Source organism: Ochotona princeps, chromosome 7 (assembly GCF_030435755.1).
Source record: "Ochotona princeps isolate mOchPri1 chromosome 7, mOchPri1.hap1, whole genome shotgun sequence".
Classification (NCBI taxonomy): Eukaryota; Metazoa; Chordata; class Mammalia; order Lagomorpha; family Ochotonidae; genus Ochotona; species Ochotona princeps.
In genome coordinates this window covers 72,713,119-72,740,371 of record NC_080838.1, presented here as the reverse complement: position 1 = coordinate 72,740,371, position 27,253 = coordinate 72,713,119, and the positions used below count along the sequence as shown (strand labels likewise).

The 27,253-nt window shown below is 37.5% G+C and overlaps 1 protein-coding gene across 1 annotated transcript in view; it reads right to left on the bottom strand.

Moving 5' to 3' along the window:
- LOC101531828 (transmembrane protease serine 11C-like) overlaps positions 1 to 27,253 on the bottom strand; it is a 54,202-nt gene that overhangs the window by 22,621 nt on the left and 4,328 nt on the right. Inside the window, exons 2-3 of the mRNA XM_058666656.1 lie at positions 10,240 to 10,358; positions 2,130 to 2,248 (exon numbers count right to left, since the gene is read on the bottom strand). Coding sequence (XP_058522639.1) covers positions 2,130 to 2,248; positions 10,240 to 10,358 — 238 coding nt within the window. The remainder of the gene's footprint in view (positions 1 to 2,129; positions 2,249 to 10,239; positions 10,359 to 27,253) is intronic.

Genomic DNA, 27,253 nt, shown 5'->3' with positions numbered 1-27,253 from the left:
TTGGGCATAAACAACCCAATATATTTATAGTCATGCTGATTTTGGTTGAATATTTTGGAATGTTTATTGAATCTTATGGAATTTATGTAAACTGAGGTGTGCTCAAGATTTTCGAAAAGCTGTGTGTTCTTAAATTATAGGATCCTAAGTCAGAGTGGAAGCATATTTTTAGTATGATTTTGGGTAAATTAACTTCATGATGGCTGCACTGTCATAAGCAAAATGATCTGGATCAGTACTGAAAGTTCGTGAAAATAGGAAAGTAGTGACAGATTTTTTTCTCCCCCTAAATTTCTAGGGTTTTTATTCACTTTTATTGGATACCATGTCTGCTGGAGATCTACATATAAATAAGATTAATATTAAATGACTTTTGATTAGGAAACTACATATCTAAAATATGAAATTCCATAAGACCTGTAAGACCTAGTAAACAATATAACTAAGACACATCTTGATCCAATTTTGCTTTTACTGTGAATCATCACATGAATTATATCATGAAAATCAGTTGAAAAATAGGTTGTATTTATCATAATGACTTAAAAGTAGGTTTGTCTAATGATTCACAACTCTCTTGGTACATATTATTATCATCAGAACTTAGGAATGTCATGTGTATGATAATAACTGTAAAATGTGGAGCGTCATTGTGCTCCACAAACAATGGGAAGATGGGCATGTAAAAGCAGGCGTGCCAACATGTGTAATGAAAAAAGAAAGCTCGAGAAACATATAGTGAGTGACTTAGCGCCAGTGAATTAGAAACTAGGAATGAGAATTGCTAAGGAACCCGAAGGAAGCTGTCAGGATTGATAGTGGACCAGCCAGGATTTGAATCAATGGTGCTAATTTACAGCACAAATGATGATTTGTTAGTGTAGGTATTTTTGGAGTCATTCTAAAATTATTTACTTACACACACACACACACCTATATACACATTAATTTTGTTATATACCTAAGTTCATTGAGAATATGAGTAATGCTCTCTGGTTGAGGTAACTTTTAGTTGAAGAAACTAAGATGCTGGGAAATTAAACATCACCTGTCTATGATCATAAGGCTGGTAAGTGATTACAAGAATATTAAGTTTAAAGCCTATTTTTTAAATTGTTATGTTGAATTGCCTCTGTATTTTTTTTCCTTTTTATCACAATACTAAACCTAGGGATTTCCTGTCTTTATTTTCTATAAAATATTAGGAAAATGGCAAAAAGCTTGCCGGGAACATCAAGACTGAGTTTATTATGGCTCAGGAGACAGTGGGATATGATTGGATGGTCACAGGTTCAGCCAATATCTGGTTGTATCAGAAGATGTCTGATCAGATAGCTGCAGGGGGAAGTGGGAACTGAGTGGTCCTGCCATTGATCTTGACAGAGTTCGAACTGGTTTCAGAATCATTTGACTTAATTATAGCAGCATTCGCTACTGAAAATATGTCATAAATATGGTCAGGCTCTTTCATTGATCACTTACTCAGATAAATGTGTACTCTTAATTGCTCCATAGTTTTCACTGAACCCTAAGGACTTAAAAGATGGTTTTTGCTTTGGACCATATTTCCTGTCTTTGTTTGGTCCTTCCTTTTGCTTGCAGGACTACCTAGTAAAAGGAGCAGAGACAATATATCCTTAGTGACGCTTTCTGGAAGTGTAATATATGGAACTACTTCACAAAGTTTTATAGAAATGGAACTGAAAGATTACTTTGGTATAAAAAATAATTTTAAAACCTGTGAGTTTTTAAAAAGGTATTTCCATGAAATTTTTGAAAACACCTGCTATATATGGATTTTTACATGCAATGAAAGTTATCTTTTTTGTTTCATTTTCCATGAACTTTCTGATGTATTATCACATGCATATTCCTCCCTTCTATTTGTTTATTTGAACAATAATTGACTGTCTCACATGTCAGGCATTTCCTGGGAGGTCTTAAAACTTGTCCTTCTTATTTTTCCCTGCAATTGTTTGCTAACTGACTTAATGAAAGGGCTGACTCTCCTAACCTGGAGCTAAGGTAGCATTAGAAAATTGTTTCCAACTTACAAGATGACCAGTAAGGTGCTAGTGCTTCTAAGAACCGGGCATTTAAAGGGCAAGGCACAGAAAAGTTCGACTTACCAAAGACACAATTTTTTTATTTAGGCTCATATATTCTTCTGAGTATGGTTTTTTAAACTTGCTGTCATAGTCAATGTTGTTGATTTTAAAGCTCACATGATAGTAGAAAGGTGTCTTTCCTGAAGAGAGAAAAGAAAAAAAAATAGTTCTCACTTATGCAGCACTTGTGTTCAAAGAATATCGTGTGCAATTGGACAATCCAATGAAATTTTAGGTTTATTGACTCTTTTACAAAAGATTTATTTAATCTTTATTGGAAAATCAGATATATAGAGAGGAGATACAGAAAGGAAGCTCTTCCATCTGCTGATTCACTCCCGAAGTGACTGCAATGGGCAAAGCTTCAATGATCCTAAGCCAGGAGCCCGGAGTCTCTTCTGGGTCACCCACACGGGCAAGAACCCAAGGCCTTGGGCTGTTTTGGATTGCTTTCCCAGGCCACAAACAGCTGGATGGGAAGTGGGGCTGTCCAATTAGGACTGGCGCTCATATGGGATTCTGGCATGTGCAAGGCAAGGACTTTAGCCACTAGGCCACTGCACTGGGCCCAGTTTTGTTGACTTTTAAATGTTCTTGATGCCTAGTGATTGTCAAAATTATTTTGGTAGAGAGATGTTAATTGAATTATAACATTTTCTGAGAATCAGATTTTTTGGTGAAAAATTTAATTTACCTTTTTCAAGTCAGGAAAATATGCAGACAGATATGTTATTATGAAAAGAAATGGCATTAAATATAGATAATTATAGTTTGTGATCACACAGATTACATTTTAGGAAATTGGCACAGTCAGAGGGTTTATCGCTTATGAAGTTCCTATGTAATTAAAATGAAGAAGAGAAAGTAAAATGAGACAAGATTTGTTAGTATTGCACATGAAGTGGAGAGGAAAAAGAAATGAAACCTACAATTACATAAAAGTCAAACAAAGAAAATAGCATGAGGGCTAGGTTGGATTATACTTTTGAATATGTGTAGTCGAAAATGAACCATTATAAAATGTTCAGGTTCTAAGATATTCCTCTATTCTGTGGACTAGGAAACCGAAATAAGAAAGAGAGAGAGAGAGAAGAGAGAGAGGAAGAGAGAGAGAGAGGAAGAGGGGGAGAGAAAGAATGAGAATATGGTTGGGGAAGACAGAGAAAGCAGTAGAGAAAGGGGACATTTTGTAACATTCTGGTATTTTCATGCTCCTGGACATATAATGGACGTAGTTAATTATTTGGACAAATCCTTATTATCGCCTCACAAGTAATCAAATGCAATGTAGAATAAGAGAGTATCATTTTTGGGTTAAGTTGGTCAAGATGACCAGTGCTCCTCTTGCCAAAAAAAGACCCCAAACACAAAAAATACTCATATTTTTGCCAGTGTGAATGCTCATTTGAACACATTTTTGGAGGTCAATTTGGGCATACTGTCAAAAGCCTTAGATGTATTCTCATTTTGTTTTCTGCCATTTCTTTTTCCTTTTATATTTTATTTTCAGCATAATGAGTTTCTGACAAATTTGTGTATAAAAGTGAATTGGGATCAGGCATTCGGTAGAGCAGTGGAAACACAGACTGGGCTATCTACATCTCATTTATGGGGACCTGACTCCCAGTCCAAGCTCTACTTGTGAGTCCAGCTTTCTGCTGACGTGCAATCTGACAAGCAGCAGGTGGTTCAATACGTGAGTCTCTATCACCTTGTGAGACACCTGGATGGAGCTCTCGGTTTCCAGTTACTGCTGGACTCAACACTGGTTGCTGCAGACATTCGGAGAAAGAATCAGTAACTGTGACCCCTCTCTGCCTGCTCCTTCCTGTCTCTATCTTTCAGATAAATAAAACTTATGATAAAAATGAACTATTTCAAATAACAAAAAATTAGAAATGAGCTTGGAAATTAGACAATGTACACAATAAACTATAATCTATTCATATAATATAATATATTACGGTCATGAATATTTTAGATGAATATTTACGGCATGAATAATTTAAAGTATTCTATCTCAAAAACAAACAAGCAAAAAAAGAAATAGAGGGAAAGGTGGAAATGAGGGAGGAAGGGATTATGATTAAGTTCTTAGAATTGTATCTACATTCTGAATAGGTTTCATCGCAATTGGAACGGCGAGATAGGCAGCAATTCAGAACTGTTGAACTATCAAAAATGCTTGAGCAGGACCTTCGGAGCATGCCTCACGTTGGGGACCTGGGATGGGTGGGAGGCTGGATGGGGCTTTTCCCTTTGTTTCTCCTCTGACCCCAGATACAGGGAAAAAAAATGATATTAGCGTGGAAGCAATGGTATTACCCACTTTCCAGTAGCCTTTGACGCTTTGTACCCTAATCAACTATGTAAGATCATTAAAAAAAATAAATAAAATTATATAAAAAAGAATTGTATCTACAAATTGCATTGAACATGTTAAAACCTAACTAAAAATTAAACTGAATGATATTTAAGAAAAACACGTTAAAGTCAGTGAGAAGATAGGAAGCAAATGGACCAAAAATTTTAGGAGTGTTTCTCACGGCTGTTGTGATGATGAAATTCACCAGTCTTCTGTTTTCAATGTCAGCATCCTATATGGGCACTGGTTCATGTCCCAACAGCCTCACTTTCCATCCAGCTCCCTGAGTATGATCTGGAAAACAACAGAGGATGGCCCAAAGTCTTGGGATCCTGAACCTGCAGCGAGCCCCTGAAGAAGGTTCTGGCTCCTGTTTGAGATTGGCTCAGCTCTGGCCTGTTGCCCCGATTTGGGGAAGTGAGTCAGTGGATGAAAGATCTTTCCTTCTCTCCCTTCTCTGTAAATCTGTCTTTCTAATAATAATCAAATTATTTCCTGAGTAGATGGTAGGATTATTGACTGTTTCTATTTTCTTACTTGTGTTTTTCTGTATTTTCATTGTATCTAAGTGAATATTATCACGTTAATTCAGATGGTTTTGAGAAAAGTATTCTTTATATATAATGACTCCTTTTAGCCACTGATTTTCTATTTCTCCTCTCCACACTTTTTCCATTCTTTTTTTCTAAAGATTTATTTATTTTTATTTTGGAAAGGCAGATTGGCAGATTTAAAGAGAGAAGGAAACACAAAGATAAATATCTTCCATTCACGGGTTCACTCCCCAAGTGGCCACAATGGCCAAAGCTAAGCTGATCTGAAGCCAGGACCCAGGAGTTTTTTCTTGGTCTCCCACATGGGTGCATGGCCCAAGTACTAGTGCCACGCTCCACTACTTTCCCAAGCCATAAGCAGGGAACTGGGTCAGAAGTGAGGTAGTTGGCATATGAACAAATGGCCATATAGGATGCGAATGCTTAGAGGTAGAGGATTAGCCAGTTGAGCCAACATGCTGGCCTACCATTCTTAATGTGTGTATGTATATATATATAAAATATATATATATTAAAGATTTATTCATTTTATTACAGCCAGATATACACAGAGGAGGAGAGACAGAGAGAAAGATCTTCCGTCCGATGATTCAATCCCCAAGTGAGCCGCAACGGGCCGATGCGCGCCAAACCGATGCCTGGAGCCTGGAACCTCTTTTGGGTCTCCCATGCGGGTGCAGTGTCCCAATGCATTGGGCCGTCCTCAATTGCTTTCCCAGGCCACAAGCAGGGAGCTGGATGGGAAGTGGAGCTGCTGGGATTAGAACCGGCGCCCATATGGGATCCTGGGGCTTTCAAGGCGAGGACTTTAGCCGCTAGGCCACGGTGCCAGGCCCATATTTATGTATTTTTCCTTGCCATATGTAAAACAACTCCAAAAGAATATTTTTGTTGTTAGATATTTACACAAATGCTATATGTCTTCTTATTTTTGCATTAAGTATGTCATGTTATAATACTGTGATTTGAATCCAGGGGCACTGAAGCAGTATTAGGTTACATTAAATTGTGTGGCTACTACTTGGTTATTAAAGTTAATAATTTGTGAATTATTAGCTTATTGGAATGATGCATATGACAGAACTCTACACAGCCACAAAAAGAAAAAAAATCCTATCTTTGGCAAAATGATTGTGACCTGAAACTACTAAACTTAGTGAAATAAGCCAGACACCAAAAGACAAAAAATCATACATTTTCTGTGATTTGTGGTATGTAGTGTATGAAGTATAAAAAAAAAGCCATTTAATATATATGAGTAAAATTGAAAAACAAGATCAAAGGTAAGTGAATGACAGGTATTTTGAAGGAGTTCACTCAGCCAGCAGTCACATTATGGTTGCTGACTACAAAATGTGAAACAGAGGGTGAGGACTTGGATACCTGTCTGTTCTACTCTTCTACCTTCTTTCTCTCTTTTTCTTTCTTTCTCTCTCTTACTATTTCTTCCTCCCTTCCTCCCTCTCTCCCTTCCTCCCTGCCCCCCTTCCTTCCTCCCTTCCTTCCTTCTTTAGATTTGTTTATCTTCATTGGAAAGTCAGATTTACAGAGAGAAGGAGAGACAGAGAGAAAGATCTACCTTGTGCTGGTTCACTTTGCAAGTGATTGCAATGGCTGGCACTGAGTCAATGTGAAACTAGGAGCCAAAAGCTTCTTCTGGGTCTCCCACATTGGTGCAGGGGCCCAGGGCTTTGCTCCATCCTCTATTGTTTTCCCAGGCCACAAGCAGGGAGCTGGTAGGGAAGTGGAGCAGCCAGGACATGAACTGGCGCCCACATGGGATCCCAGTGCATGCAGGACGAGGACTTTAGCCACTAGGCTACTGTGCTGGACTCTACTGTTCTTCCTTTATTGAAATATTTGGTTTTTGTTGAAAAAGAAAAAGAAAATTTAAAATACGTAATAATGCCTAAAAGAAACCTTTATTTGTAATTTTAAGGTTTTTGGAAATAGTTTCTAATAGTAGCTCATGGCCACATTTGCATCAGAGACAGATCTCTGTAAATTATGTGGGGAGATGAATTATGGGGAATATGAATGCAGTAGGTTAAAAAAGGGCAGGTTTCCGGCATGATAGCATAGTGGTTAAAGTCCTTGCCTTGCACATGCTGGGATCCCATATGGTCTCCGATTTTAATCCCGGCAGCCCCACTTCCCATCCAGCTTCCTGCTTGTGGCCTGGGAAAGCAGTCGAGGACGGCCCAAAGCCTTGGGACCCTGCACCCGTGTGGGAGACCCGGAAGAGCTCCTGGCTCCTGGCTTTGGATTGGCGCAGCATTGGCCGTTGCTAATGTTAGTCTTTATTATGCTGTTATTATACATTCCCTTAAATGAGAAGCCATGAAACAAAGTCAACAACAGATATGAAGCTAAAAACAAAAATTTACAGAACCATGGAGTTGAAAAACATGCCACTAAATAACCAACACATGAGTGAAGAAATGAAAAAGAAAACACAAACGCCTCCTGGTTACAAGATGGTTTTTGATTTTCATTTTTTTAACAACATGTTGGCCATTCAGTAACATGTTATTTAACTTCATGTTGTTGTTAATTTTCAACTTTATTCCTGTTATTGATTTTGTTTTATTTCTTTTCATTTAAACGGTTGTATAGTAACTGTGTATTAGAGACTAGCATACTGAGATGTGAAGATACAATGCCGTATGCATCTCTATATTTAAATCAAAGATGAACCCCCAATTAAACTGCTGGATATATCTTGACAATATGATGCTGCACTGTCTGTCATTGTCCATATCTACAATGTCAGTATACACTTATAAAACCGAATGATAGATTTAGGGCTGCTTATGAGAGACTATGCTATTGTAATGACACAGGGGAAGTCATTGGGGGGAGGGGTTTTAGGGAGCAGAGAAGAGAAATCCCAGAGCCTATGGAACTGTATCATAAAAGAAATAAATAAACAAATAAGAATATATACCACAATTTATTTATTTTCATTAGAAAGACATATTTTCAGAGAAAAAGAGAGACAAAGATAGATCCTACATCCACTGATTCACTCCCCAAATGGTTGCAATGGTCAGAGCTGAGCCAATCTGAAGCTAGGACCTAGGTACATTTTTTGGGTCTCCCATATGGTTGCAGGGTCCTAAGGCTTTGGAATGTGCTCCATTGCTTTCCCAGACAACAAGCAGGGACCTGGATGGGACGTGTAGCAACTGGGACACAAACTGGATCCCATATGGAATTGTGGTACTTGGAGGTGTAGGATCAGCCGATAGAACCATTACACCAGGCCCAAGATTGCTTCTTTATTCTACAATGCACACCTTTATTTCCCTTTGTATAAATTCTTTTCCCTTAATAAGGTGACATGGATGTTTGTTTTTAAATATTTATATACTAGGGCTGGTTCTTTGGTGCAGTGAGTAAAACTCTCATTTGTGGTGTTGACACCCCAAATGAGTTCTGGTTGAAATTCTGGCTGTACCACTTCCAATCCAGCTCCCTGGTAGTGCCCCTAGAAAAGCAGTGGAGGTTGTTCCAAGTCCCTAGGCCCTGTACCCGTGTGGGATAGCTGAATGGAGATCCTGGCTCCTGGGCCTGACTCAGCCCCAGCCATTGTAGCCATTTAGGAGAGAGACAGTGGATGGGAACCCTCTGTCTCTCACTCTTATTCTCTCTGACTCTGCCTTTCAGACAAGTGAAAAAACTTTTTCAAAAAGGTTTATTTATTTATTTACTTGAAAGGCAGTGTGTGAGGGAGAGGGAGAGTAGGAGCACAGGATAGGGGTACTTCCGTTTTCTGTTTATGGTTGGGCCAGGCAGAAGTTAGGGATAAGGAAATCCATGTGTGTGAGCTACAATAACCAAAGAATTTTGGCCCTCTTCCATGGCCTTCCTGGATAATTACCCGAAAGACAGGTTGGAAGTGGGGTAGCTGGATCTCCATCCCAGTCAGTATGTGTCAAGATCTCTTTCAAGTACCCTATATACACAAAATATTGTTCATATAGATTTAATAAACAACACTTTTTGTACATGTATTGTTGCTGAATTTCAAGCACAAGTTATGTGATGAAATACCAATTAATTTTTAAAAATTGCCAAATTTACATTACGTATTTTTCTTATTATCTTCCAAAGTAGCTATTTTCTTGTGAGAATAAAGAAAAAAATTCCTTATGAAAATATTCTTAGTATTGAAGAGTTTAGGAAAAAGTTTATTAAGGAAAATAATGAGCAAAGACTCAGGGAAGTGGGTACAAAAAGCTATTTTGAACACACAGATCTCGTTCTTTTCTGCGAAGTATGAATAGGAAAAATCTTTATAGACCATCTTTTCCTTTTTACCCTGAATATAAGGAATATTTTACTTTTCAGTAGAGATTTTTTTGAGAATAAAATAGTGTATAAAGAAAAAATGACACACATAGGAATGAGAAATGTTGGATTAGAATAACAGATTATAGGTTTTCATATTTGTTACTCACTTAATACCTCTTCAGAGAGTTTTAAGTTCAACAAAGTAAGAATGATTATATTATTCATTAGTGTATTCCCAGCATTTGAATCTGTACGAAACTTTGTTAGTTTGCCCTAAATAAAATTTACTAAAGAATAAAGTTTTCAGGGCCTGGCGCCGTGGCCTTGCCTTGAACGCTCTGGGATCCCATATGGGCGCTGATTCTAATCCCGGCAACTCCATTTCTCATCCAACTCCCTACTTGTGGCTTGGGAAAGCAGTGGAGAACGGCCCAAGGCTTTGGGACTCTGCACCCGTGTGGGAGACCTGGAGGAAGTTCCTGGCTCCTGGCTTTGGATCGGCACAGCACTGGCCATTGCGCTCACTTGGGGAGTGAATAATCGGACGGAGGATCTTCCTCTCTGTCCCTCCTCTCTGTATATCTGACTTTGTAATAAAAATAAATAAAATCTTAAAAAAAATTAAAGTTTTCAGACAGGAACAATTTTGGGGGGTGTGGGTTGGTATGCTTAGTACCTTAATTGTAGTATCACAGGTCTTTACATTTATTAAAACTCATCAAAATGTTTTTATTAAACATTAAAATATTTTAAAACTAGCAAAGTCTGAAGTAAATGTTTGTAGCCATTGCAATTTTCCTCTCTGAAATTGTCTCATTAAATTTTTTCTTCCTTTTTTAAATCAAAATTCCTAACTTTCCCAATATAGTATCAATAACTCCATGTGATTGGAAAGCCAGACTTAATGAGCACTTACCAAACGCAACAAAGTAGACAATGAGTCCAATAACTACTACAGCAATCACCATCATTAAGATACCCAAGGTAATCTTGCCACACCTTGTGAGTTTCATTCTTGTTTTTGACTCCATTCTTCTAAGGGAAAAAGGGTATGAAAGCAAATGTCATTATGAGGTTAATATAGGACTTTAAGAAATAAATTGGATTATCTAAGGGTAAAAGTATATTATTTATATTGACTATGGGTTCAAGGACTATTGAACTTGAAGAGCAGTGTTGAGTTAGCAAATATAAGTATTTGGCTGCTTATTTTTCATCACACATGAATCATGATGGTATTAGGAAATCAATATTCATTGATCTAGCAAATATTTGTGATGTTTTACTGTGTACTAGACACTGCTGTCTTACTAAAGATGTCTTTTCTTATGGAGCTTGTATCATAAAAGTGGAGGTAGGCAACAAACAAAAAGATAATAAATAAAATATATAATTGATAAAAGTACTAAGTACTACAGAAAATAAAGTAGAGGTAGGCAAAGAAAGCCTGAAATATGGGGGAGAAGGAAGAAAATGAACGAATCAGCAGGTGTTGGTTCTTTCTCCCAATTTCTGTCTCCTTCTGTGCCACTCTGCCTTTCAAATAAGAGAATCTTAAAAACAGAGTGACAGGGCCCGGAACTGTGGCCTAGTGGCCAAATCCTCACCTTGAACAAATTGGAATGGCATATGTGTGTCGGTTCTAATCCCAGAGGCCCCACTTCCCATGCAGCTTCCTGCTTGTGGCCTGGGAAAGTAGTCGAGGACGGCCCAATGCCTTGGGACCTTGTACCCACATGGGAAACCTGGAAGAGGCTCCAGGCTCCTGGCTTCGGGTTGGCACCACTCTGGCCATTGCAGTCACTTGGGGAGTGAACCATCAGAGGGAAGATCTTCCTCTCTATCTCTCCTCCTCTCTGTATATCTCACTTTGCAATAAAAATAAATAAATCTTAAAAAAAAAAACCCAGAGTGACAAGAGTAGGCAAAATCTGAGTATATCTAAAGCATGCGGTGGATTTTTCCAGGCAGAGGAATTCCTCAACCAAGGCCTCCAGTTATGGGAATGCTAGGAATGTTAGACAGTATGATTGAAAACAGTGAAGAATGGGAATAATAGTGAAAGTTAAGCCCAAGCATTACCCAAGTCCAAGTCTTCTAGAGCTTTGCATGTCATGATAATAATTTGGGTTTTTCCAAGTGAAATGGTAGCAATGGAGTGTTTGAAAAAAAAAAACTATGATGATTTAATATCAGAATGAGACCAGTCTGACTACTCTATAGATTTAACTGTTGGAGCAAAAGTTGAAGCAGAGGAATAGATAGGAAATGAATACAATAACCCACCCAGGAAGATGATATTGGCATAGACATGAAACGAAATTTGGCTATATTTTCTACATAGTGTTGTCAGTGTTCTGAAGGCTTGGTGTGGAAGGAAAGTGGAAAAGACAATTCAAAAATGATTTCTAGGCCCTCAGTTTGAGGACTTCAGAGGTGGTGTTATCATTAGCTGAGATGGAAAGACTGGCAATAAAGCAGGTTATGGGGATATGTATACATTCATTTTTATTTATTTTGTATTTGATGAGCTGTTAGGCATACAATTGGTGATGCAAGTTGTGTGGTTGTAAGTTGAGAATAGAAGTCTAGGTTGGCAACGTTTTCATTTTGTTGTGGACAATTTTCCATATGCACAAAGTAGAAGGACTAATATCTTAAAAAAAAAAACAAACAGAAAAAAAGACCACTTTATTTTGTAAAAGTCATTTGGGAAAGAAGGAGGGAGGGAGGGAGGGAGAGAAACATGCTCTCTCATTTGTTAGTTCACTCCCCAAATGCTCCCCCCAAACCCAGGCTGAGTCAGATTTAACATCAAGAACCAAGAACTCAGTCCTGGTTTACTGTGCCAGGGAGGGAGTGGGCAGGTAGAATGGGCAGAGCCCAACTATTTGATCTATAACCTGGTGCCCTCAAGATTGTGCATTAGTGGGCCTGGCACCGTGGCCTAGCGGTTAAAGTCCTCGACCTTGAATGCACTGGGATCCCAGATGATCACTGGTTCTAATCCCGGCAGCTCCACTTCCCATCCAGCTCCCTGCTTGTGGCTTGGGCAAGCAGTTAAGGATGACCCAAAGCCTTGGGACCTTGCACCCATGTGGGAGACCTAGAAGAAGTTCCTGGCTCTTGGCTTTGGATCGGTACAGCACTGGCCATTGTGCTCACTTGGGGAGTGAATCATCAGATGGAAGACCTTCCTCTCTGTCTGTCCTCCTCTCTGTATATCTGACTTTGTAATAAAAATAAAATAAACCTTTTTTTTTAATGTCGACAAATGTCTTGTTAGAGTTACAAGCCAGTCTAGATTATCCTAAAATCTGCCAAGATCAGCAAAATTATACTTCAACACAACAAACGGCTAAATACTAAAATGAAATAGACACGAGACAGCTGAATGGTACCTTATAGCCATTTTAAGGTATATAGCAGCCGGTCCTGTATATAAACTAAAATTGAAATGTCAATGAGCTAATCATAGGTTGTGGTTAGGACTTGCTTTTTTTTTAAATTTTATTTATTTATTTTTAACATACTGGTTACTCAAAGCCATGTCAATTCCATAATATTGCAAATTGCTGTTGATGTTATATTGGGACTCTTAATTGACTGTGATGATATTCGACCAGCTCTAACTTCGGACCAGAAATGGTCTCCCCAAGAAACTGTTCAACCCATCTGGACAATAAGTAGCTGGACTCTATGCTTGGTATATGTTTCAAGGAAAAAATCTTGACTGAATTTGAACTGTAATACTGCATCAAGGTGGAGGAATCCACCAGGGGGGAGGGGAGGGGGAGGGGTGGGGGGAGTCCCAGAGCCTATGAAACTGTCACATAATGCAAAATAATTAATAAAAAAATAAAATAAATCTATATAAAAATTGTACATTAGCAAGAAGCTGGGAAATTTGCCAAATGAGTGAATTTTTTTTATTAAGTTTATTCATTAATTACATTGTGTTGTAATTTCGTAGGAACTGGGATTCTCCCCACCCCTCCCCACACCCTCCCCACATGGTGGGTTCCTCCACCTTGTTGCTTAATCATAGTTCAAGTTCCAAATGAGTGAATTTTGATGTGACACGTTTTGGTATATATTTTCCCATTTGTTTCAAACATGTCTTTCTTGAATTATCTGAAAATTGATTCTTATATATCAAAAAGTGGAATGTTGACATGTTACCAATAATTCAGTCTGTGGCTACACAGAAATCCTCCATTTGTTATATCTCTATGAGGGATATAGAAACTATTTTTATATGAATTTGACTAACGGGGAACTTTACTTGACTTCAAATTCCCTCCAATATAAACTTCCTAGAGTGAGGAACTCATAGCCTTCTGGAGTTGGAAAGATTTCCTAAATCCTCCATTTAGGTTTTGTAATTTAAAGAACAACAACAACAAAAATTAAAGGACAATGTTTCTAAAAAGACATTTCACATCTAAAGAAGGTAAGAAATACAGGTAGAGATTTTTCTTCTTTTCATTATCAATATATACACATTTACGGTTAGGATGAAAGATGAAGGCTTGACATTTCTAATCAACATAAGGATAATTAAATAATAAGAGGCCATCTTATAATTTTCATTAATTCCTTTTTCCAAATCTACGATCACTGAGTGACCCATGTATCTTGATTCAAAATGCAAATACATAATTAATAAATAAAAATTAATTCCAAAGTTGAATAATAAACTATTTTGGGTTTCTTCTACGTTTTGTAAGATTTTTGTATTTTTTTACCTAGTTGCAAAATGTTTTGTCAATTTGAATGTCTGAGCTAACCTGTGTGGTTGTGGCAGTGGTAGTGTGTGTGTGTTCTAAAATTTAAAAGGAAAATTCCACTTTGTCAACATTCAGATTCTTTGTTTTAAAGCATTCCTGAAGAACAATGTCAGAAGCATGAATTCCATTTTTTTCTTAAATGTTATTGTTAATTTTCAGTAGAAATTGGATCATGGATGAGTACTGAGAACAGAACCCCCCCCAAAAATAGTGTTGATTTCAGCAAAATGTCTTAATTTTTGTTTGGGTTTTATTTGCTCAAAAAGTATATCTTTGAAACAATTTAGATCTAGTATCAGGTAATAATGACATAGAATTATTTAAAGATCTGAGAAATAGTGGCTTACTGCTGTGTATGCCTAAAAAATTCCTTGAAAGAATGAAGTCTGGATCTGTTTTCATACTGTTTCTAATATAGTCTTTAAAGTTCACTGGGAACTGAACAAGGGATATGTGGAACACGCATGCAATATATTACTTAGAAGCTGAGATGAAACATTGTAGCACTATTTGGTTTTTAAATAAAAATTAACAGCGTCTTGATTTTATGGAAAAAAATTTCAATATTTCTGTCAAAGTCAATTACATTAAATTTTAATTTGAGTGTGTAAAGAGGTGTTATTTGAGATATTCATCGGGGATTTCACTGGTTCTGATAACATACTGGTAATTTAGAATCTAGAAGTTTGGCAAACATCAAAACTGAATTATGAATTAGGCTCAATGCATACATTTTGTTGGAGTGTCAAGAATGACTGCAGTGGGGATGTAAACATTTATTTTTGTGTTAATTTGATTGGCTTAAGAATAGAAATGTAGAAAATATTTGTTTATTGGTGTGAATCATGGAGTCAGTCGGCACATTTCTTGGGCTTTCAAGCCAAATCTTCTGTAACCATATGACATGGTAATGGGGCGGAACAAAATCCTCTCTGTTCTCAACTACAATGTTCTATTACACCACTAAATATGTGTAGTAGTGAGGCATTACATTTTTCTAGTTTTAAAAACTACTACCTAAGCTTTGTTCGACCACTTCCTGTCATTAAAAAGACAAATTGTAAACATAAGTATTAATGTCTCTGTTTCAACATACAATATTAAAAGTACATAGGTACAATTGCTTTATTTTTCACAGTGAAATAATGCTTTAAAAATGAACTCTTCTAGGCATTTTCAGATTTCATCATTTGTTTATGTCATTCTCTGGAGTGGATTCATGTGATCGACACATTTTCCACAAAATTAGTAATCAAAACTGTATCTAATTATTTAAATTTGTGTGTATTAATACATTTTATTTTCGTTTCGCTCCTATGTTTATAAAAAATTGAGGAAGCAGGTGATTTTTTAGAACCATGAAATACAGATTGAATTGCTTTAGTGAGTTAGGTCTCTATAGAACATTCACCAGAAGAGCAAGGCTAAGCCCCCTGCCCTCCCTCTCTGACCCACCTGTTTCGTAGAGGTGTCCATGGCTCCTCTCTCAGTGGAGGTTGCTCCTTTGTCATCTTCCTCTCAAATGCTGGGTGGCACAGTCATTCTTCACCTATTTAGCTTACGAGAATCTGTGACTTTTATGTGTTTTATGATAATGGGTATAATGATAATACTGAGAACTTACACAACTTTTCATCTTCAAAGCGCTTTCCTGACATTTACTAATTGATATTAAAACCTTAGTAAAACATGAGTAGCATACATGTTGCTCCATAAATAATAAAAAATGAAATGCACTGTTGTGACGGAGGAAGCAGTGAGGCCACGCATTTAGGAAGGACAGTGACCCTCTCCTGTGCTGCCTGTCTACTCACTGGAGAGCTGTGGCTCTCTTCCCACTCTCAGAACCCACTTGCAATGATAAGGGTAATTTATTTTTTGCTTTTATGTGTAAAGCCAGTGGCTCTCTAAAACCTAACACCACATTAGGATCTGAATGTTTTCTAACTTATAACTCCGTTGCCTCCTTCTGCTATATATCATCCTTTCATAAATTCTTCCCTGAAATTTAACTGCAGCCTTAATATTAATCCCCATTAAAGAATGTTTGATTCCTTGAAATTCACAGGGTGTTGGTTTTTAATTAAAAAAAAAAAGTATGGGTTTAACCGGTAATTTTCCCAAGGTTTTGGACAGCATTCTGGTTTGTTGCAGCCAATTTTGACTGGTGTGTAGTCAAGATAGCACAACCTGAATGTTCAGCCATTTGAAAGAAAGAGAATTTGCCAGAGGCCAGGATCACTATTAAAGGAGAAGTAAGTTATTACGATGGAAGAGAGGCCTGTTTTGGGTTAACAGTTTTTGTTAAAGAGGCTCAACCTTACAATAGTATCAAGCAGAATTATTACCTTGACTGTGCTGCCTCCCTTGTTTCAAGAACTTGGACAGGGAAAACAGACAATCAGAGAAACTATGTGTGTATTAGGATAAAAAGACCTTAATGGCAATTTCTGTGTCATTTATTAGTGTGGTTCTGATCAGACCTATCTACAGCCATTAAAAAATCTTTACACTAATTATATTTGTCTGAGCACCCCAGTCACAATATTTTTTGTGCCTGTATTCAGAATACCTAGAATATTCTTCTGACCCTCACTTGACTATATAAATATCATATTATTGTTGCCTTTGGATATCAAATATGATGAGTCTATGTTTTTTATATTGTTGATTAAAAATGTGCTGTACACCTGTGGCATCAGAATATTGTTAATTATACAAATAGAAATATGATATTTATGGTCTAGTGCTGTAGTCTCGTGGCTTAAGTCCTCACCTTGTATCCGCTGGGATCCCATATGGCAGCCGGTTCATGTCCTGGCTGTTCCACTTCCCATTCAGCTCCCTGCTGAATGAATGACTATGAAGTAGAGGGAGAGGATGTTGATGGGAGTTGAGATGAGATTAATCAGAAGCAGCCAGATTGTGCAAGGACTGGAAGTCTGTTGCAGAAGTTTGAATTTGATTCCAGAGCAATGAATTGCCATTGAAGAGTGTGAACAAGACAAGAACGATGGTTTGTTAAAATAACTTTGACTTCTTATTTAAAGAACAGTCAGAAACATGGAAATGCTGGAGTTGGAAGTAGAAAGGGCAGCTAAAAATTATTTCAGCCATTGAAGTGCAAGTGCTTTGAGCTGAGGCGGTGAGATGGAGATATGTAAACTTGAGGACTTAATGACCATCTGGATGTAAGCACAGGGGAAGTGGAGAAATAGAGACCAATACTGAATGACTTATCTCGTAGAAAGATATATGTCTTTCTTCATCTCTTTTAGTGTTTTCACATCAACGTCTATATTATCTGATATGATAATGGCTACACAAGCTCATTTTTTCCTTTCCACGAGTCTGTGATATCCTTTTCTATCTTTTCACTTTCAGTTTCTGTGCATCTTTGTTGGTGAGATGTGTCTCCTGTAGGCAACAGACAGACGGGTCCAATTTTTCATCTAGTTCACTAACCTATGTCTTTTTATTGATGATTTTAAGTCATTTGCATTCTGTGTTCATAGTGACACATAGTGATTTGATCCTGTTATTTTAGCATTGAATTTTTTATTGTTTGATTTAGGTTTCTTTTGTGGTTTTGTTGAGGTCTTCTTCATGTTTGCCTTTGAATTTGTTAGGGAATTTTCATTTTCCTCTGTCTGTAGTGGTTTCCTCTATCTTGTGTGGTTTTCTTAGCTTTATATGGTTCCTCTTCCAGCCTTCTTTCTGACTGTTTTAGCATTTTTGCAGTGGTGTCTTCCAGTTTTGAGATTCTTTGTGTCTCACTTATTCTATTTGTGAAGCTTTCCAATGAGTTTTCTTTTTTATTTACTGTACTATATTTGTGTCTAATAATTCAATTTGGCTTTGTTTCAATGTTGTTATTTCTTGTGTAATATATTCCTTAAATCTTTGAACTCCAGTGTGTGCTTGTTATTGTTTTTAAAGAGTCTTATAACAATTTAAAAAAATTCTTTGGTAGTTTCTTGATGTCTCCATCAGTTAATTCTGGGTTTGAAATAGTCTTTTGCCCTTTTGTGAGGAAAGCATCGATAACATTATTATTGTGTCTGTCTCTTTTTTCCGCTTGGCCATTGCAATTCTGATTAGCAGATTTTTCTCTTTCCAGCTTGTTTTTGAGCTGTGTCATCCACACATCAGTGTTACTGATCCTATTCACTGCCTGGTTCTCCATTTGCATCAATTGTGCACTCCCTCCTGTGAGTTTCAGTCCTGGGCTTCCATGCTGCTCTTCTGCTATAGCCTCCCTAGGAGGGGATCCTGGGTAGCCACTCTCCACCCACCGTACTCCTGTGTTGTGGCCACACTGTGGTCTGTTCAGCCTTTCTCTGGTTTCTGGTTCCAGCAGTACCAGGACTAGGAAAACACCAGCTGTGATTTAAACTAGATCACAGGGCTATCAGTGGCATCTATTGCATGGAATTTCCTTTTCCATTGTTTTAGAACAACCTGGAAGTTAAATCTAGGGGCAACCTAGATCTATTTTGGGTGGAAGTCATAGGATGCCAAGTTGGTATTATTTTCTGATGGGATCACTGCAATGCATTAAATAAAAATTAAAAATATTTATTTTGATGTTTAGTTGACATTCAGGAAAGATGAAATTTAACTGGTTTTCAATATAATAAGCTTAGAGGGCAAAGATTTTATAGAAACATTTTTAATTTAAATGCCAACAAAGCTATTATATACAATTCATTAGCTATGCAACCATAATTTGGCTTTTGTTAATAAATATGAATATATATATGTATATTCACTGGTGGTAATTGATATTTTAGCTATATTTCCAAAAAATATCTAACACAAAAAAGCTACTTTTATGTAAATTTCTCCATTATTACCTGGAATACTTTATTGCTTTATATATTTAAAATACTCAAGGCCTTGAATAGAAGTATAGTTTATAGTAGTAAAAGATTTGGAAAAAAATTTTTTAAAGATTTATTTATTTTTATTACAAAGTCAGATATACAGAGAGGAGAGACAGAGAGGAAGATCTTCTGTCCTATGATTCACTCATGCAATGGCCGGTGCTGCGCCGATCCGAAGCCGGGAACCTGGAACCAGGAACCTCTTCCAGGTCTCCCACGCAGGTGCAGGGTCCCAAGGCATTGGGTCATCCTTGACTGCCTTTCCAGGCCACAAGCAGGGAGCTGGATGGGAAGTAGAGCTGCCGGGATTAAAACCGGCACCCATATGGGATCCTGGCGCGCCCAAGGCGAGGACTTTAATCGCTAGGCCATGGCGCCAGGCCCAGAATCTGGTAAAATTTTAAGGAAGAAGTGATAAATCAAAGTGGAATAAAATGCTCCAGAGATCTTTTCTGACACATCAAATCTCACAAAAATGATTTATTATGAGGACTGGTAGCAACCTAATCCTCTTCCCTTGGTGCCGGCACCCCATGTGGGTGCCGTTCATGTTCCAGCTGCTCTGCTTCTGATCTGACTCCTTGCTTGTAGATTAGGAGGCCAGTGGATGATGGCTCATGTCCTTGAAACCTTGCACCCACCCGGGAGACACAGAGAAACCTCCTGGCTTCTGACTCTACAGCAGCTCAGTTCTGGCCTTGCAGCTATTTTTGGTGGTGAACCGGTGGATGAAACATCTTCCTCTTTCTCCTTCTCTCTCTAAACCTGCCCTTTCTAATAAGAATAAATAAATTTTGGGAAATAAAAATTTAAACAATATTTTATTAGGAAGAAGCATGCCATAGATTTGAGGAAGGACAATCTTTCTGCACCTGTACGGATTCTTCCATAGGTCTTAAAGATTAGCAGCTTCTAAGACTTCCAGAGACAGCACTCCTGACTCGGATGATAGACAAGAAGGACGCAGTGAACAGGTTTGTATGAGTGGATTTCAAGTGCAAGGGAAAGAGAGGAAAGCAAGACACAATCTATGTGTTGCCTGCAGCTGGAAGCAGCCTAGTATATGGAAGAGCCATATGTGTTTTATCATCATGCCAATAGCAAGAATATGTTTATAGAGCCATGCAGAAGAGGACACAGAAACTTAATTTGTTGAAGTGCCATCTCTGAATTATGCAATTTAAATGAAAGAAAGTCCACAGATTTTGGGGGAATCAGGGTTGTGAGTCTATTTGTATAATGATACTTTGAAATTTAAATCATCAGAGCATGATTAGCATCTTGTTTAGTCCATTAGGGATAGCTTTTCATTGTAACATAGAGGAAGTTGCATTGAGTCTTACTCCAGGTTAGAAACTCGGAGTGGGAAACTCAGTGTCAGAAATAATCCAAGTAATGTCAACAATTCATATCTAAAGGATTAGTGTACAGGCCTTAGAATTTGAAACTTGGTTTGAATTCCTGCTATGACGGATTATCAATCCTGTAATGCAAAGATATTTTATTTGATTTCTTTGAAACTCAGATCCTTCCTTTTAAAAATAGTAATAAAGTCAACAATAAACAACTCTCCTGGATCTAGCATATACACGGCTTGGTAGATGGTAAATGCTTCGCAAACATTAAGTGTTATAGCTTTCTTTATTACCAGATTCCTTGCTACTTTTCTAATTTATAAGAATTTTTTGGTGAATAAAATTTTACTTGTTTTTTATTAATGATAATTTTTCTTGCATAGTTTTGTTTGTTTCCTAATATGTGAGGAAAATATAGTATTCTAGATGCTGGAACATGTGGTCTCTGAAGGTCATGCTTCATGAGATCTCAACAGGAGTTAAACAGTGAGCCCTAGTAAGCAGTCAAGCTTCATGTAAAGTATGTGCAAGTACTCTATTGGAAATGAACCAATCATTCATCTTTTATCATCTGGACCTGAATTACCTGATAAGGAAACCAACCTGAGGTACATGTCCAGGTATTGAACAGGCTGTATACCTGAGGGATGTGGCCAGGTACTGTATAGGTTGCAGCCGCAAGGAATCCAAGGCTGTTAGTTCCACTGTCACGTGGTTTCCCCCAAATCCTGAGGAAAAATGAAATCCTAATTCCTGTAGTTTCCATTTAGAAACAATCGATACACCCTTTGGAGTAGGACAGTTAATGATGAGTGAAATTAAAATAGATCTGAGGTGGAGCAAATGTTAAAGTTGTTCGAGAGACTGGAGGAATTCTGCAACTGAGCTTTTGTAAGAGAATGCGAACAAAACTGCTGCCAGTGAACACATAAGTGTCCTTGTAAAACAGTTTTATGTGGAGCAAGTTTAAACAGAGCAGAAGTAGTCTTGGATGATTTACCAACTGTAGTGTTAGAATAGACCTTAAAATGTAACTACCACATTTTTGATAGATTTAGTACTGTATTCAGAGAAATTACATCTGTTTTATAAGTTCTACCCAAATGATCTCCATAATTGTGTAACAAAAGCTATCTTCAGAGTATGAGAGATATGATTTATTTTTTAAAACAAAGAAATCAAGAAGCATTTTTATCGGTGCCTCGTTTTTCCTGTGAACTGAGGAAGAACTCTTTGCCTTATCTCTATGTGGGGAGTTTGAAGTTGACTTCACTAAATGAGAAAATGGAGATGCTGCCAACAACAGTGTGACCTTTGAAAAGTTCCCACATCATTTTCTCTTTCTTACTCAGGTACTGTTGGGGCAAACTATGAAAAGGAGTCAAAGCAGTCTGTTCAGAAAGAGGTGGTCTTTTATATAACTACTCAGCTGCACCAGAAGTAACGATAACTCTTCATTCAACAGGGCTGGAAACTCCAGACGCACAAAGCTCTCAGACTTGTTGCAGAATAGGACTTTTCTCAGCATGATGTATACATTTAGAAAAAGATGTCACATTAGCTATCCTAAAATTAAGAAAATGTAAAACAGGGTGTAGACTGTATACATTCAGCGAGTTAAACTCAGTGAGAATATATTTTCAAATAAAAAATATCCATTTATTGTTTTATCTTTTTTCTAAGTCAAAAAGTTTTCTGTTCATCTTCCAATTTATTTATTTATTTATTTTTATTTTATTCTTTTTTTAAAGATTTATTCATTTTATTACAGCCAGATATACACAGAAGAGGAGAGACAGAGAGGAAGATCTTCCGTCCGATGATTCACTCCCCAAGTGAGCCGCAATGGGCCGGTACGCGCCAGTCCGAAGCCGGGAACCAGGAACCTCTTTTGGGTCTCCCACGCGGGTGCAGTGTCCCAATGCATTGGGCCGTCCTCAACTGCTTTCCCAGGCCACAAGCAGGGAGCTGGATGGGAAGTGGAGCTGCTGGGATTAGAACCGGTGCCCATATGGGATCCTGGGGCTTTCAGGGCGAGGACTTTAGCAGGTAGGCCACGCCGCCGGGCCCCATCTTCCAATTTATTAAGATGATCAGATTTTGTTTTGCTGCAAATGATACATGTGATATAGAGAAAATTACTGCTTAAGCTTTATTGATAAGGAAATGGAAGCACCACCCATGTCTGCCGTGATCCTTGATGAAATCAATGTGAATGAGTTAATAGTGAAAATGGTGGTGCAGTGAACCTAGCTGTACTGAAAACAGCTGTAGGCTAAGTTAAAGAAACAGAAACCAAATTGTCTTCTGCCATTATGGCACAGCAGGTTAAGCTGTTTGTGACATTCACATCCCATATCATATCACTGGCTGAAGTGCCAGCTATTCCATATGCAATTCAGCTTCCAGTCAATGTCTCTGGGAAGGCCACAGAAGATGGCCTCAATGCTTGGGTCCCTGCTGCACATATGGGAGACCAGGTGCCTGTTTCCTGGTTGCAGCCTGGCTCTCGACTGGGTATTGCTGCCATTTGGGATATGAAGTAGTGAATCTTTGCTTCTATCCTCCCTTCTCTGTGTCACTCTGCTTTTAAGATGAATGAATGAATGAATAATAAATCATTTTAAGAAATTGACAAGAAGCAAAAATATTTGATGACAACAGGAAATATAATCCAGTACTTATATTTGATAATTGCTAGTTGTGGAACAACTAAAATCAGAAATTTGAATTAGTTATTACAATTATTGTATATGAAATTTACCTTCATTGCACTCAAAAATTGTAAGATTTTGGCATAGTGTTAAGATTTTTCTTTACTGATGATAACTGCAATAAAACATACTTTTCATAATTACATGCCACTCCTGAAAAATATAAAGTAACAGATGTAAGCAACTTTCTGATATTTTTTCCCTCCACAAGTCTAAACATCATTCAGGTGTAGTAATATCCAAAAGGTTCACTAAATTTATTATTGTGTATCCTTTAATGAGAGGCTAAATTTGCTAGTTTTCTTTCTCAGTTCTAATCAATGAAATAGATAACAGGTAGCATACAAAATATGTTTACTCTAATAGAATCAACATCGGAAAACAAACTTCCATGCTCCTAAAATAAGCATCCTTAAAATGTTAAAGGATGTTAATTTTGGAAGTTCTCTTAAGAAAAATTATAAATTAAAAGGCTGCAACATGTTAATTTTAATGTTACTGCCTTATGAGAAGAATTGAAATCAGAAAAGTAGAAAGTTAACAGCAAAGAAAACTTGGGATATTAGCTTTAAACTTTTATCATTTCATTATGTCATATAATTTATGCATTTGCTTTATTATTATTATTATTTTTAAAGATTTATTTTATTTTTATTGGAAAGGCAGATATACAGAGAACAGGAGAGTCAGAAAGGAAGATCTGTTCAACGATTTATTGCCCAAGTGGCCGCAATGGCTGGAACTGCGCCAATCCGAAGCCAGGAACCCAGAGCTTCTTCCAGGACTCTCACGTGGGTGAAGGGTCCCAAAACTTTGGGTTGTCCTCAATTACTCTCCCAGGCCACAAGCAGGGAGCTAGATCGGAAGCGGGGTCACTGGAATTAGAACTGGTGCCCATATGGGATCCCAGCGTGTGCAAAGTGAGGACTTTAGCTGTTAGGCTACTGTGCTGGTCCCTCATTTGCTTTGTTATTGAAAATGCATTTGCTTAACGATATCTGCATCATTAGAGCTTTTACCAAGTGGGATTATAAATTTATGTTTTATATTCAGAAACTGATACTTTTGGAGGAGTTCTAACTGTGGAAGAACTCTTTGCAGAAGCTTAAATAGAAGCATGAGCACTAGAAATTATTTAGTATAACACAGTGTTGCCATTGTTAAGCAGTACTGATAGAGGTAGAAAAATTTGGATGGAAACATTTATTGAAAGTTTAATGTGGTTCATGAGCAAGAATAAAAGCCATCATCATAGTTTGTTAAAAAAATCGTTTCGGGCTTGGCGGCGTGGCCTAGTGGCTAAGGTCCTCGCCTTGATCCCATGTGGCCGCTGGTTCTAATCCCGGCAGCTCCACTTCCTCTCTATCTCTCCTCCTCTCAGTAATAAAAATAAAATAAATCTTCAAAAAAAAATCGTTTCAAATTGTTTCTTCAAGTAGTCTTCCCTAATTGTCCTGGGAATAATTGACTGCTTCACCCACCAGCTCTTGAACATCTGTCATTTGCTGTAACAGAAGCCTGAAAAACAATACATGTGCAGAAAAGTAGAATAAAATGTGAATGTAGAATGTAATATAAAGCAAAATATCTGTGGAACTTTGGTAACAACCTGGAAACTCTCTGTCTTTCCCTGTCAGTTATAATTCCACATTCCATCTTACCAATATTAATGGTAATCACGATTTGGTATCTTTCGTGAATAAATTTCTTGGTTAGAGACAGGTGGTTGGCGTAATAATTCAGATAATGCTGGGGATTCCTATATCCCACATCACAATGCCTGGGTTCCAGTCCTGACTCTGCTATGCAAAAGATTTCTAGCTTAATGAAGTCCTATCTGCTATCACTTTTTCTCAACAAACTATTTCAATGGGTTTCCAACTTCTGTGATAATATTTTGGTCAAACTGATTCCATTAAAATGTATTGATTTTTACAGTGAATAACCTATAATAAGGATGTGCCTCCCCAACAAGAGCAAATGATCCACAAAATACTTCTCTTTCCATTTTAAAATTTTATGATGTATACATCATTGTCTTTAATCAGTCCTTTACAACTAAAATTAAATGATCATTGAGACAAATAGCTCTGAGATTTTTCTCCTTTCACTGATTAGGAATGGCATTCATTTAGCTTTTAGGCACAGCACTGCCTTACCCCCAAATTCCAAATTCTTACCTGGATCAATATCAAAAGCAGTTGCTCTAGTTTTACAAATGATTATGGATTTATTAATTAGATCACAAATTATTTTACCCATATCATTGAATTGCCTGTCTGTCTTTTCTTGTATCTTGTACAGTCTCCGTAGGATCATTATTTTTAACTCCTTTTTAGGGAGTTCACAAATCTGTCACTGGGATCACTTTGTGGAGAGTCACTGTATTTCATTGGTGGTGTTTTTCATGCTTCTATTTCCCTGCATCTGTGCATCTGGTAGAGTGATTGTCTTCTCAGTTTTTGGAGAGCAAAGTCCTAGAGAAAGACTTACCAATCAATGTATGTATCTTACAGTATTCCAAGATGTGTTGGATTTGGTTCCTGGTAGGAATAATGCTATGGCCTTTGTGTAGTATATTCACTTACGATCAACATAAGCTGTGTGTGTGTGTGTCACCGAATGACACTTTTACAAGTGGGAGTACTGTGTGATATGAGTGTTCAAGGGCTTCTCTTTAATAGGTTAAATACAATGTCTCCAGCTGGGGTTTGAGTTAGAAATGGAGTTTTCTCACTGGGTGACATGTGGCGCCATGCATAGTGGGAACATTGCATCCGTGAGGTCTTGTGCACATGAGGGTACTGGGTAGTCTGCAGGCTTTTTGTGCTGGGCATGGGATTTACATTCGCTCCTGGTTGAGCAGGAGTTGGTTGTACTGGGGCATAAGTATCACCACCACTCTGTGCTGCACTCCAGTGCTCTCTTGGAGATATTCCAGTGGGAATACACTGGGCTAGTTATTGTATCGGACATTTTTCCATGGAGAAAGATGGGCATTGTTCTTCTCTAGTGAGACATCTTTTTCCACATCTAGGTACAATATGTATGCTTATTATGTGTATTGTGCAGTAATTAAAATTTTCTGCTTAGGGATAGTTTATATTTTCAATTAAAGCTGTTTAACAAGCAGCAGGTGCAAAAAGATCATGTTGAAGTTTGTCTTACATGATGGTCTCATGTGAATAATGCCTTTTCTGAACCAGAAAGAAGATTTGAAACTTTTGTGTAGACTTTGTAAGTCTTCTAAAAGCATATCTTAAATCTTCTAAAAGCATATTTTAGTTATTTTTCACAGTTTCCTACACTTGTGCAGTTCAGAATACAGCCATGCATTTCATAATGGTGATGTGGTCAGCAATGAATCACATATATGGTGATGGTCTTATAAAATTATCATGGAGTTGAGCATTTCCCGTGACTCAGTGGCACTTTACCCATTGTAACATTTTAGCAGAGTGCATTGCTCACTCCTTTGTGGTGATGCTCATACTAGTGTGCTGTCATTTGTGTAAAAGTATGGCATATACAATTATACACAGTACATAATAATTGAAAATGATTGCAAATGACCATGTTACTGGTCTGTGTTTTATACTGTGATTTCATTGTTTTAGAATGTGCTCCTTCTGCTCAGCTATAAAACTGCTCCACACAGGCTGCCCAGGAGGTGTTTCAGAAGGCATTGTTATTGTAGGGAAGACAGACGCGTGAGTGCTGTTCCAGCCAAAGATTTCCCAACATCCACATGGAAATGGAAGACTGATACTGATGATCCATACCCTGTGTAGGGCAAGGATAATTTGTGAGCCCGTGTCTTAGTTTTTAACAAAAATATTAAAATTAAAAAACAAAACTTTCAAAATAAATGCATGCAATAAGGATATAAAGACAAAATATTTAGCTGCAACTGTATAATATGTTGTATTTTAAAATCACAAAAGTGTAAAGAAAAACTTCAGAGAGTTTAAAAGCGTATGAAGTAAAAAGGTTACAGTGAAAAAAGTGATTCCTGAGAAAAGAAAAATGTATTTGATTAAGTTAGTAGATCCTGAGTGCACGATGTTTATACAGTCTACAGTAGCATGCAGTGATGTTCTAGACCTTCACAGTCACTCACCTGTCACTCCCTGACTCACCCACAGCGACTTCCAGTCCTGCAAATACTGCTCTATTACCATTAAG